Source organism: Onychomys torridus, chromosome 12 (assembly GCF_903995425.1).
Source record: "Onychomys torridus chromosome 12, mOncTor1.1, whole genome shotgun sequence".
NCBI lineage: Eukaryota > Metazoa > Chordata > Mammalia > Rodentia > Cricetidae > Onychomys > Onychomys torridus.
In genome coordinates, this window is record NC_050454.1 from 67,336,766 (window position 1) to 67,350,103 (window position 13,338).

At 41.0% G+C, this 13,338-nt stretch overlaps 1 protein-coding gene across 3 annotated transcripts in view; it reads right to left on the reverse strand.

The window, feature by feature from the left end:
* The window catches only part of Scaf4 (SR-related CTD associated factor 4), a 58,244-nt gene that overhangs the window by 26,088 nt on the left and 18,818 nt on the right, over window positions 1-13,338 (reverse strand). For all 3 annotated transcript variants that reach the window (XM_036204136.1, XM_036204135.1, XM_036204134.1), the window contains exons 2-7: window positions 9,547-9,630; window positions 8,613-8,657; window positions 6,715-6,876; window positions 4,864-4,999; window positions 4,171-4,310; window positions 3,433-3,609 (exon numbers count right to left, since the gene is read on the reverse strand). In XM_036204136.1, the coding sequence (XP_036060029.1) occupies window positions 3,433-3,609; window positions 4,171-4,310; window positions 4,864-4,999; window positions 6,715-6,876; window positions 8,613-8,657; window positions 9,547-9,630 (744 nt within the window). The remainder of the gene's footprint in view (window positions 1-3,432; window positions 3,610-4,170; window positions 4,311-4,863; window positions 5,000-6,714; window positions 6,877-8,612; window positions 8,658-9,546; window positions 9,631-13,338) is intronic.

Consider the following 13,338-nt stretch of genomic DNA (forward strand, 5'->3'; position numbering starts at 1 on the left):
AAATTACTCTTCAAGGAGGAAATGCAATACACTGAACAGTTATATTTTGTAGTCATAAAAAAACTGCAATATAGAGCTATTTTTTATATAGACAAAGAATTCAAGGCTCAGGAGGTTAAGAAACGTACACCAAACTACAGTTGGTGGACACTGGTCTTCTATACTTTAAATGCCTGTGCTCAGCTTCCAATATGCACACTTCTCTTTCTAGCTGTGCCTCCTGTGCTCACGGTTTGCAGGTTCCTAACTCATGTTTTCTGTTCTGTTCTGCCTCCAAACACTGGCGTATTTTAGGAACAGACTTCTAAGGAACGAATGTAAGGGCTTTCCTGAGACAACACGGTACACAGAACTAAACCAAATGGAAAGAGTATTGGACATAGCAAATTTCTTTATAAAAGAACTAGTGTTTTCTGAATATACCTGTACTTCAGGTGCTTTACAGTTTGGCATATACTAACTTATAGTACAACAAGATACATTTAAGTTTTAATATTCATACATAATGATCTGGAAAAAGACTTGAATAAATTATAGAATCTCTAGTTTGTAAAAAAAAAATTAATTTTCGATGGTTTAGAGGAAATGGAAGATGTAGGAAGATCTGAATAAAAGTGCTCCAGTGCCTAGCTGAAAACAGATTTTAGTAACATGAAAGAGTACAGAACACACACACACACACACCCCATAGTTCCAGCCCCCAGCAGAGAATTCCTTTTTGCAAACTTGATGGAACTAACAACTACTTCAGGTAAACCAGCAAGGATTCCCACCACTATGGTCTTTATTCAGTATTTCCTACCACTGGTGTAAGAAGAAAAGTAACAGGAGCAGATGTTGAAATCCCAAGAGAACCACCCAGAAAACTAAGCACTTACTACTGTAACTAGTTACAACGTGAGATAAACATCAGCCTTGTCTCTATGGCATTATTAACCAAATTAAAAGTGCTAAGAAACATAAAAAAAAAAAAGACTAGGAATCCAAGGATCACTGAAACAAGGAAGTATGTAAGCCCTATATAAAGAAAACCACCAAAACATTTTAGCTTTCTATGGAGATTCTGTAGCAGTAAACCCAAAGCTAAAGGGATACATTTACGGTACTGTCCACCCAACAAGCATGTTTTGATAGGTAATGTACGTTAACTTAGATATCTAATATAGGGACCAGTTGTAAGGTCCAATGTCGTATGGATGTTACTGGGAAGGTATATATCTCACATTGTCACTTAGTCAGCAGACCTAGAGTATAGCAGTGGGCTCTGGACGAGACCTTAAGAACTGGAATGTCCTAAAGAGGCTTCCGGGATGCCGCAGCATGGAAACTCTAGCTGAATTTCTACTATGCTAACCCTCGGAATATTCTCAGGCAGATCTACATTGTTAATTTTTACAAGGATTTACACCCTACTCATCTGCCTGAAACAAGCTCAAAAGTTGCTGACTTTCTACAGGACACAAACTAACTCAAGCAAAACTCCACATGGCTGCAGAGATGGCTCAGCAGTTGAGAGCAACGGCTGCTCTTCCGGAGGACCTGGTTCAGTTCCCAGCACCCGCATGGTGGCCCACAGCCCTCTGTGACTGTAGTTCCATGGAATTGGATGCCTTCTCTGATCTCCACAGGCATCAGGCATGCACATGGTTCACATTATACATTCAGGCAAAACATTTATACACATAAAATAAATCTAAGAAAAATCTTCCCATCCAATCATCCACTGATCGCAGATGCCATTATGGCTTATCTGAAGAACCTGTACGTAAGACCATGAAGAGCCCCAGTAAGCCTGAGGAAGAACTAAGCAGAGGACATTTGGAAGTAAAGCACATGTGCCGGGTGGTCAAGGACTTGCATGGGCTAAGACCCTGAGTTCAACTGTTAAGATGATGCAGAAATCAGTGTGACAAGACAGTGTCAAACAAAAACAAACACCCACCTAAAAACCAAAACAGAAGGACCAGAGAGACGGACACAGGACACAGAAGTAGACAACTAGTTGAAGAATACAGAGCCTTTTTTTTTTGGAGGGTGGGGACGGGTGGGTAATAAAAAACAGGGAGATTTCCAAATGAAAAGCACACACGAACTTATGTTCACTTGTACATGGAAATAGTATGTAAGCACACATACAAACACATCTTTTTAAAGCACTGTGGAATAGCTTCTTTTTGCTTTATAACTCTGTATTCTCTTTCGCCTACAAATATATATTCCTTATTCATGTGTGTGTGTGTGTGTGTGTGTGTGTGTGTGTGTGTGTGTGTACACACCAGGTATATGCTGGGTGACCGGCACGCACTATGCAGCTTTCCATGGACACGGCCGGGGATGTGCCTGCACAGCAAGTGCGTAAAGCATCTACATGACTACACCATCTCGGCAGCCCTGTTCATTCCTTTTTTACTCAAAATTTAATCCAGTCTTTCTTAACATCAGTAGCCACTTATTAATCATTAAGCTAAAATAATGAAAACTGACATTTACCTACCACACTGATTACTGGTGATAAAATTTTTGTATCTTTTGTTAGAAAGAATCAAATTTTAGAGATCATGATATCAAACATGTCATTTAATGCTACGATTTTCAAACTATGGTTTTTGTTTTGTTTTGTTTTTTAACTATAAAACTGGAAAAAGAAATTTTCAACAGTCCTAACCCTAACAAAAACACAAGAGACCAAAGTAGAGCTGTCTGGGCTGAAGCCCACAGCACACTCGCACCTGGTAGCAGTGTCTTAACCATGCCTGTGAAGTTTCACTCTGAGATGCTTCCAGGTGTCTTTCCCCTCCCCTTCCTTCCTGTCCACTTTAAACTGAAGAGGTTCATCTGCACGTGGTCATGCTGCAACCACGGATTCAACTCTCAGACACCAGGAACCAAAATGCTTCCCTGTTTCAATTGTTCTCTTGGGCATATGGTCATAGTCACACAGAAACAGAACTAAGTATGGAAGGCCCACTGAGTAAGCAGAGATGCTGGGGTCACCCCATGACTCCCATCCCAGACATGATAACTAGTTATCACAGCAACAGCAAATGTCTATCAGCAGCAAAACAGATAACCTGAGGTCTCGGTCTACTGAATTTCTTAATAACCATTCACACTGAATGGACACAGACCTAACAATAAAGATCAGAACAAAAGCTCAGACCTGTAGTATATTACTTCTGGAAAACACACACCAAAACACGACAGTATCCTCTCTAGGTACAAGTTGGCCAGTGAAGAATTAATTTCTGTTCACTTTTCTTTATTCTGTAAACTTGATTACAGCAAGTCTGCATGACACATATAAGCAGGAAAAACACATTTTGACATTGAGAAGACTCATCAACCACAGAAGAGCACTCAGAGAAGCTGCAGAAGAGAGCCCACAATGCACATGGCTGAGACAGACAGTGGGGCGGTGTGAGAGAAGCGTACCTTGTCAAATGCAGTTTTTTGTTCAGGTGGGGGGAAAGCAGCGTTTTGCTCAGGTGGTTGTGTAGGAGCTGTCTTTAACTGAGCTGTGATAGCCTGAACCTGAGCCATCACAGCATTGTCAAGGGCGGGAGACTGTGGTTTTGGAGGCTGTTGAAAAGTCTGAAGGATCTGCTGAAGCTTAAAGAATGGGAAAACTGATAAACCACACAACAAAGCATCATCATCAAAGTTACTTTACTAAAAAGAAAAGACTCTCAGAGTGACTGAAATAGCATAGGCAGTAAGTACACTGGGCAGAGTCCACCTTTCATCATGGCTACGTTTGTGAATGAACATTACAGTGTACTGATTACAGTTAAAAACGTATGCTGACAATCCCAAAGATACAAACAAGCTCAAAGAGAAAACACATGCAATTGTAACAGCAAGTTTTCTAGAAATACAGAACATTTCACTCCATATAATCTTGAGTCAGTCAGAACTACTAGAAATGTGAGCAACAACACCTGCCACTTCAACAGCTCTCAAGGGCTTTCAGAGAGGTATTATCATTGCCTTACTGCCACATTCACATTTCCCTCATTAGCTCTAACTCGTTACATTTGCTTCGTAGTGAACGCTAGCTACTCTGGTGGAAAAGACGACATTTTCTCCCATCAAGGAGCGTATGAAGGAGAAATGGGAAACAACACCAACAGAACCTAGGTCTGCAAACCATTTGCTCACTCAGCAGCTTACCTGTTGGCCTTGAGTTGTCTGAAACAGTTGAGCCACAGCAGCAAAGGCGTCAGAGCTGGGCAACTGTGGCACGGAGGGCATGGAGTTTGTGGGAGCTTGTGCGAGTTCAGAAGAGGCTTTTACTGGGGGTGGCGGTGAGCCTAAAAAAGCAAAGGGCATTAGGCCTCAAAAAAAGTCAACACCCCCCCACACCCGTTTAAAACACTTTCACGTTTTGCTGCTAAAACAAAATTCTGTCCAGTTCAACTTGTAAGATATATATTATATATAAGAAGTGACAAAGGGCACATTCCCATCTGAAGTAAGAATTATAAGAAAAGCTGCCTTCCAAATGCAAACTAAAGTTTCCTTCCTATGGGAAAATTCTACCAACACAGAAACAAAACCTTTCATGTAGATAAACTCAATTCTTTTTAAACTTTTTTTTTGGTTAAAAAAAAAAAAGGAAGAAAAAAATCAAGTTTTTTTCATACAATATAGTCTGACTATGGTTTTCCTCCCAGCTCCTCCAAGGTCCTCCCTACCTCCCCTCTCTGTCTCTCATTAGAAAACAGGTATATAAAGAATAAAAATAGAACATGATAAAGACAAAAACCAACCAACCAGAACAGGAAAACAAACAAACAGAAGAAAGAGCCAGAGATGCCAATGTGCTCTCAGGAACTTCTCTTGTGATCAGACATGCCACTGTACCTTCATTGTTGGTGACATTTTCTGCTACCGGAACAGCATTACTGGTTCCTGCTGCCATGTCCAAAAGAGGCTGAATAATTTCAATTTTGAATACTCCATTTTTTTGCCAAAGATTTAGCACACGAACTATTTTACTCTGTTATATGTAAGAAAATGAACATACAATAAATACTTATAGAAATAGCTTATCATATCTGATTTTAAAGAGAAACCATTACTGTTTCATCGGAGAAAAAAATCCATCAAAATCATTACCTAGTTAAACAACTTAAATTAACCTTTCTTCAGTGGTATAATCTAATGAAAGGAACACAGACAGATTATATGCCTAGCAAATAAAAAAAAGATATTATTTGATTATCACTGTTCTTTACTAAGATTTACAAAGAAAATCACTGACAAAACTCAATTATCTTAGAAAAGTTAGTGAATTTCTTTGGGATGATCAAGGCAGTTAACTACTTAAGAGACTCTCTGTATGTGGTCGCACATGCTTGTGACACCAGCACTCAGAAAAGGAAGACTGTAAATATGAGGCCCAATACCCTAGCACAAAATACAAATGAAAACAAACCCATTTTCAAGAAATTGGCCGATAACAGGAAAAAGATGTTTTGTGGCCAAGTAAATATGAAGGAGATCCAAATAAAATTGTGTCATTCATGGGTCTAAGAATATACACACAGACTCAGCAACGCCAGTGTTGCTCTGAATGTCAACTGTCTCCATTTTCATTACTGAGTACTTTATCCATGAGTCCATGCCGAGAGAATGGGCCAGAGTAATGGCAGAGACCATCTAAACTGCAAAGGGGGCAACTTAACCATTCACACCTCAGAAAAGGGCTGGTAACTGTCCCACATCTGCTGGCCTTTACCTTAGGGTTTTCTTTGAATCTCAACTCTAACAACAACATGGGAGGAGAAACAATCATCCTTTCTTTCTGATGTGGTCAGACTGCAGATAAACCCAACTTTCCTTCTGTCTCATCATTTGAGGAAGCCAGGGAAACCAAAGCAGCAGGTTATGAGAGCATTCAAAACCACTGCAGTGTAGTGCCCACCTACTGAGAGGGCGCTCACTATGTGTGACTGTCAGGTTCCTTCTTCCTTTCTACAGTTCACCGTGAAGGTGTGTGTGCGTGTGTGTGTGTGTGTGTGTGTGTGTGTGTGCGTGTGCGCGTGTGCGTGTGTGTGTTGCAGTCTTATTGAAGATTAATATCACTTACATGCCTGCATGGTGGGAAGAACAATTCTGGGTCTTCTAAAATAAGCAACAAACTGAGACGGTATTTTCTCTACACAGACTGTTCATTGTCCAAGTACATCTTTGTAGCTCAGGCTTGTTGTCTGTCACTAGCTATTTTCTGCAGATACCTGCTAAGTGCTGAGAGGCCACCACGCCCAGATACTCATATATATATATGTATATATATAATTTTATTTTTAAAGATAATGCCTCCTCTACAAACCCTTTGGCTTCTTTTAACAGGGGTAAGAACATTTAACATGAATCATACCTTATCTAGAAATCACTAGAAACACAGAGCTGTTCATTTTAAGTACCATGTTTGGCAGATCTCAGAACTTTTACCTTGCCTAACTGAAACATTGGACCCACCACTAAGCAACTCCTCACACCCCACTCCCCAGCACTCACTGCTCTGCTGAGATTCTGTAACTCTGGTTCCTTCTACAATCCAACATTAGGAAGCCAGACTAGAAGTGACCACTGCAGAGAAACTAAACTTAAGACTAGTGAGCTTACTACACGAAGATAGTATTTAGTAACATGAATCTAAACACATAAAAATAAACACAACAACAAAACTTTAGAAGTTATTAACTATACCTTATCTTCAGATGGACAAAGATATAAATATTGGAATGTAGCAGTTATATTTTTAGAGAATCTTGGCCCAAAAACATCTTTATCAGTTCCAAACTGATGACGAGACTGTCTCACAATGGAATCAATGACATATAATCCTGGAACCTTGTATTCTGGTTTACACTGCAAGGTTAAAGACACAATGTTAATGTAAGAAAAGTAAAACCAGTGAGTATGGTGGCACACACCTTTAATCCCAGCAACCCTGAGGCAGAACAGGTAGGATCTCTATGAAACCCAGTTTGCTCTATCTAGTGAGGTCCAGGCCATCCGGGGCTACACAGCAAAATGCTGAGGCCCCCACCCCCAAAATCCAAAGCAAATCTGACACCCATTATCTCATGAGGATGCAGCTCTACGCATCCATTGTCCACTATGTTGAAACAGCTACCTAAATGGCTGTCAAACTTCAAGTCTGTGAACACCTACATTCTTTGATATCGCGGTCTCCAAAGACTTTCCCCCAGATCCTTGACTTCCTCTCTGAAACTTTCCAGAGGCCATTACCAACCCACATCCCTACAAATTCAGTTGTTATGAGTCTCTGACTGAGTAATTTCCACCTTTTGAAATTACTGAAAACTACTTTTCAACATGCTAGGTTTTACCAGAGAAATACAGTGTATAAGGAAAGGCCATTTGGGTCGATCAGCTGGTGAAGGAGGACAAAACACTAGTGAAATAGGCATTTCGGTAGGAAAAGGCATAGCCCTGCACAGACGACGGTTCAGCAACAAAACAAAGCCTTCTTTGACCGTGCAGAGTTTATGGTAAGGAAACCCCAGGCATGTACATTTTCTGTAAGGTGAGCCTCTTCAGTGAGCAGGACCTATAGAGTGGCTAAGGAGCCCTAGTAACAACTACAAAGGCTCTTCGGTAGACGTTGATGACATATTCAGTACAGGCGCTGTGTCCATTTTCCTTAGACGGAAACCTCAGGAGATTCAGGTGCACATACATGGTAACAGGACGCAATCCATGTTCTCCCCATTGAGTTCTCTGCCTTTTGATCTGCTGCTACAAGAAGCTTCTGACTGACAAACCCCTACTATGGACTCCACGGCCCAAAGGCAGATCAGTGGATTAAGATGTCTAAGATCACCCTCAGTTCTCTACTGAGAAAGACATGCTAATTACACACTTTAAGACAGCACAGCACCGTACAACTGAGAACGGTTCACACTGGCAACAGGGAAGAGTCAGTAAGTTCATCTGAAAACTCACAGGCAATCAGTACCAACAGAGTGGATGGGTGGGGCAAAGGGCATGGAACACAAAGACAACCAACTGTTGTCAGCTACGGCAGGAGCCGAGCGCCAAACTTCTCGCCACTATTCAATGAACCGAAGTACAATGAAAAACTACCTTGTCAAACTTCTGTGTTTTAAAAAAGTCAGTAACTTTTTTCTTCTTGAGACAGGGTTTCTCTAGTTTTGGAGCCTGTTCTGGATCTCACTCTGTAGACCAGGCTGGCCTCGAACTCACAGAGATCCACCCGCCTCTGCCTCCCGAGTGCTGGGGTTACAGGTGTGCATCACTGCTGCCCAGTTCAGTAACTGTTTTTTAAAAGCATTCATTTTTGTGAAAGAGTTCTGTCTGCGCACCATGTGCATGTCTGGTACCCAAAGAGGCCAAAAGAATGCCTAGGACTCCTTGAAACTGGAGTTATGGAAGAGTGTGAGCACCATGTAGGTGTTGGGGACTGAACCCAGGTCTTCTGGAAGAGCCTTCCGTGTCCTTACCTTGTTGAGCAATGGCTCCAACCCCAGAAACTACGTTTTTCTAGAGTGCTTTTAGAAGCACAGATCCAATCCCAGTTCACACAGCACAAGTAAACACGGTAATAACGAAACAGTTACCTTTTTGATGAACTTCTCTACTATCTGAACAACATGCTTATAGAGCTGAAAAAGAACAGAAAGTTACAGCCAGTTTATACATTTTGACATTTCTTACAATCAGTGAAAGCACTCAGAGCCTTGACATTTTTAACTGTCAATTAACTCAAAGAACAGTTAGAAACAGTTCAAAATCAACAAATGCAAAAAAATCTTGAGAAAGGGATTAATCAAAACAAAAACTACACACTCCTTTCCAAGGAGAATGTGCTTTCTTAACCAACCTTCACAAAGCAAGGTATCAGGCTATCATGACATGGTAAAGAACAGAACCAAAACGAAGTCATAACATTCCTAAATTGTGCCATTGACTAAAATGTGATCCTGGGTACATAGTTAAGTTCCCAAAGCCCAAGTTTTGACTTTTTTTCTCATATGAAGACAATATCTCACAGCTGGTTTATAAGGATTGAAATAGTATTGTTACAAACCTTCAGCAAAACTTAGTTCACAAGATAAATTCTGATGTTAATAATATTTTAAATAGCCAGGTGGCAGTGGCACAGGCCTTTAAATCCCAGCACTCAGGAGGCAGAGCCAGGCCTGTGAGTTCAAGGCCAGCTTGGTCTACAGAGTGAGATCCAAGACAGGCACCAAAACTACATGGAGAAACCCTGTCTCAAAAAGAAAACACCAATCAATCAGTAAGTAAGTAAGTAATATTTTAAATGATTCAAAAGCAGAGCTGGCAAGATGGCTGAGTGGGTTAGGGTGTTTCTTAGAGAAGCCTGGCCAACTGAGCTGGGTCCACAGACCCCACGTCAAGGTGGAAGATGAGAGCTGACTGCACAGGGCGGGCTTCGGATCTCCACAGGGCACCCCCCCCACCCCCACCCCCCCCACCCCCACCCCCCCCACCCCCACCCCGTCGCCGGAACTAAAGGTCTACTCTCACCTTGATAGCTTTGATAGCAGCTTTAGTGATCAGGATCATCTTGGCTCTAGAGATGGGAGGTTTCATATCCATAAGTGAAAAAAGCTGGAAAAAAAAAACAAGAAATAAAGGTAAATTCAAGGCTAAATTCCCCTTGTTTTACAAAGACATTTATATTCATTGGCCAAGAGAACAACAAATCCTTGTAACTAAAATTTGTCAATTTGGGTACATATCCAACATCAACTTTTCTATACACCTATATCATCATGTAGAAAAAAAAAAATCAATCGAGAGGATCACATTAAAAAGAAAAAAGTATGAATACAGAGGCAAAAACATTTAAAAAGTTACAAAACCAACAAAATCAGTCTTTCAAGAAACAAACAAACAAACAAAAAGTGAGGAAAAACGACACAGCCCCTCCTGTGTGCAGCAATAGTGTGATTTTTATCAATGTTTAATTTCAGTTCCAAATCTTACTGAGACTTTGAAGGACTTTCAATAACCCTAAAGTCATTTAGGTAAATATGTAAAAAAGTCAAGCAACAGATTTAAAATGCCACTATGAAGAAAGATCCAAATATCTGTGATGCTAATGTTCAAATTTTCTTCATTTAAAACCTGGCCCACAACTCACAGTCAGATCTAAGTTTAATGAATCTTTACAGCAAGCAATCAGGTAATCTCTTGATGCCAAAACACGCAGTATTCTTTCCCCCCAAAATAAGTCCAACTAAGATATTAATAATCAGAGTCTGAAAAGGTTATAAATATAAAATCCTGAAATTAAGCACTGAGGAGATTAGGGCTGGATGTGACAGTGAATCTTAATCTCCTCGGTACTTGGGAGGCAGAGGCAGACAGATCTCTCTGAGCTCCAGGACAGCCAGGGATATGGAGGGTCCCTGTCCCTGGGGAGATGGTTTGGCAGCACAAGGGCAGAAGGTGCTGTATGGTGGTTTGTCCTTGTAACCTCAGGCTGGAAGAAGCCTGGCAGACGGGAGGTGTATGACACTTGAGGTTGTCCTCTCTACACACACATGCCCACACATACTCGCTCACTCATGCATGATGCACTCAACTTTTAGGCAACACTCACTTGAAGAACTCTCTAATAACTGTCAAGCACTTTTCAGGGGTTTCTGAGCCATCTCCATTTCCTCCCAGCTAACTAATGTCTCAAGTGTACCATACTAACTAAACAATACAGCATGTCTAAAAAATGAGTCTCTTCCGAGGGAAAGCAGCCCTAGCTGGCAGCACAGCCTAAAAAGTTACAATTTCATAGCTCTTTAAAACTAGGGACAGTGTGCACATACACACAGAAGAGGCATGGGATGGGGGATGCAACAATGTAGGATTCAGATACTCTAAGCAGAAAAAGCTCAAAATTGTCTATAAATGTTAAGAAAATTGGAGAAACTACTTAAGGTATTATATACAAATTCTTTTTCTGAGAAGATTCTAAAAGACACCAATTCTTTATATTTCCCGAGCAGTAAGAGGCACTCAGATCTCCAGCACCTTTGTGGGCACCTACATTCATGTGCACATACAAATAAATTAATATTCATTCTCTCTCTCTTTCTCTCTCTCTCAAAAAAGGTTCACCTTGAGAATAACACTAATGGAAAAAGTAGAAAGGATAGTAATGGGTAAAGCTATACAAATCAGTGAACTAAGACAAATTTAACTATTTTAACTTAAAAACTCTAAACTGATTCATAAACATACAGCACACGTTTACTATTCTTTCTACTCGGTACCTTAAAACATGGATCTCAAGAGCAGATTTTTCTGATGCCTCAGATTGCATATATTAAGTCATGTCAACAGTAAGCAAGTCACTGTTTTTTTAAAGTCCAATGAGCATATAAGACTGCCACTGCTTCCAAGCAAAACCAAACCATCACAGTCATTCTAAAAATTAAAGCACAATCATATAACAACAGTCAATATTCGGGCAAAAGAGTAACAAGAGGTGCATAAAGAAGAAGAGAATTGCTTCCTTAACTAGCATGCATAAGGTAGCAGCATGACCTCATCACCTCTCAGATGTTTTCATGTCACTCCTAGAAAGATTCCTCGTTTTAGATGAGGCCCAAGAAATGAATCTGAACTAAAAAATGTCAAGTCTAGTCTATTCCAAAGTTAACACTTCTGAATGGTGTATCCAATGCTGCTTACCATTTATGCACAGTACCGACCATGATATGGAATTCAAGAAGCAAAAAACACCAGGCAGACACTCCTCTCTGAATGTTGCATTCACCGGCAATGAAACAGAATGTGTGTTGTGCACTCAACAGCCAGCAGACATGCAAATGGATCTTTAACACACAAACAGGTCCATGTTTAAACAGAAATATCTTCCAGGAAGAAAGGAGTTTGTGCTAAAAGGAAACCTAGGGTCTACTGAAAGTTGGGGATAAAAAAGTACAACACAGAAGAGAAAAGAGCTTGGACAAGCGCAGCAGAGCAAAGTGAAATCCTGTGACTCAAAAATGCACCTGGCACTTTCAAACACTTGAAGGCTAAGAACACAAACCAAACCTTGTTCTTTCATTTAGGAAATTATGAGGGTATAAGACATGAAGTTTTGTCTATTAGTGTATTTGTGTGTGACATGAATACAGGTGTGAGCATATCACAGTACACGTGGAGGGGGGCAGAGGACAACTCTGGGTAGCCAGTTTTCTCTTTCCACTGTGGATTCCAGGGACAGACTCAGGTCCTCCAACCGCCTGTAAATAGCCCTTGTCCACTGTTTTTCACAGTGGTTAGGATTGCATACAAGCAGAAATGCACTGGGGAGCCAATTTTTCACTCAAAAGTTCAACAAACATCACATTCAGCATAGAGGCAGCGGGGCCATCTTCAAAACTACTAGAGACAAGGTATCACTATCTATCCCTGGTTGACCTGGGTTCAAGAAGACCTGTCTGCCTCTGCCTCTCAGTGCTAGGATTAAAGTGTGTGCACCACACGCAGCCTATGCTTCTGAACTTTACAGATGACCTTACCTACTAAGCATCATTAGGTTCCCAGGGCACCTGAGTTCCTTTTTAGATGACCTTGATTCTCCTTCACCAACTATTTTTAAGTCTTAGAGTCGTGAATTTGCAGTTGACGTAATTGGAGAAAAAACACTTTAGGAAAGTTTCAAAACTGGAGACTTAAAAATCTAAAGTTGACAGTTACCAGTATCTGACTGACTTCAAAGCACAAACTCCCAACATCTCTATCTTTTTACAAGTCACAGTGGTTCCTTGCTACATAGCTCACTAGCTTCATTAGGTGTGAACCCACTTCCGTGGAAACACTCTCCTGGTAACCATGTGCTCCAACACTCATCACTGGGACACAAGTACTAACAGCCTGCTAGGGAGACACAAGCCCATGTCACAGATGAGCATGTTAAGGTCCAAGAATCGGTCCCAGCTGCTATGCTAACATCCTAGCCCTAAGTTAATACAATATAAATGTGTGTTTGTGTGCGGTGTGCACATGCACGGGTGTGGAAGGCAGAGGTCAACCTGAGCTTCCTTGCTTAGGAGTCATCCACCCTTCCAAAAAAAAAAAAAAAAAGTCTCTCATTGGTCTGGAGTTCACTACTTAAACTAGTCTGGTTGGAGAGCAAACCCCACAGGTCTATCTCCTCAGTTTTTGGGATTACAATCCCATGCTAAGAGGAAGTAGGCAGGGCCTGGCTGGAGGAAGACCACCACTGGGCAGCCTTTGGAATTTGCACCTGATGTTACCCCCCTTGCTGCACTGTGATGTAACGTGTCTCAGCTGCTACAAACGGCT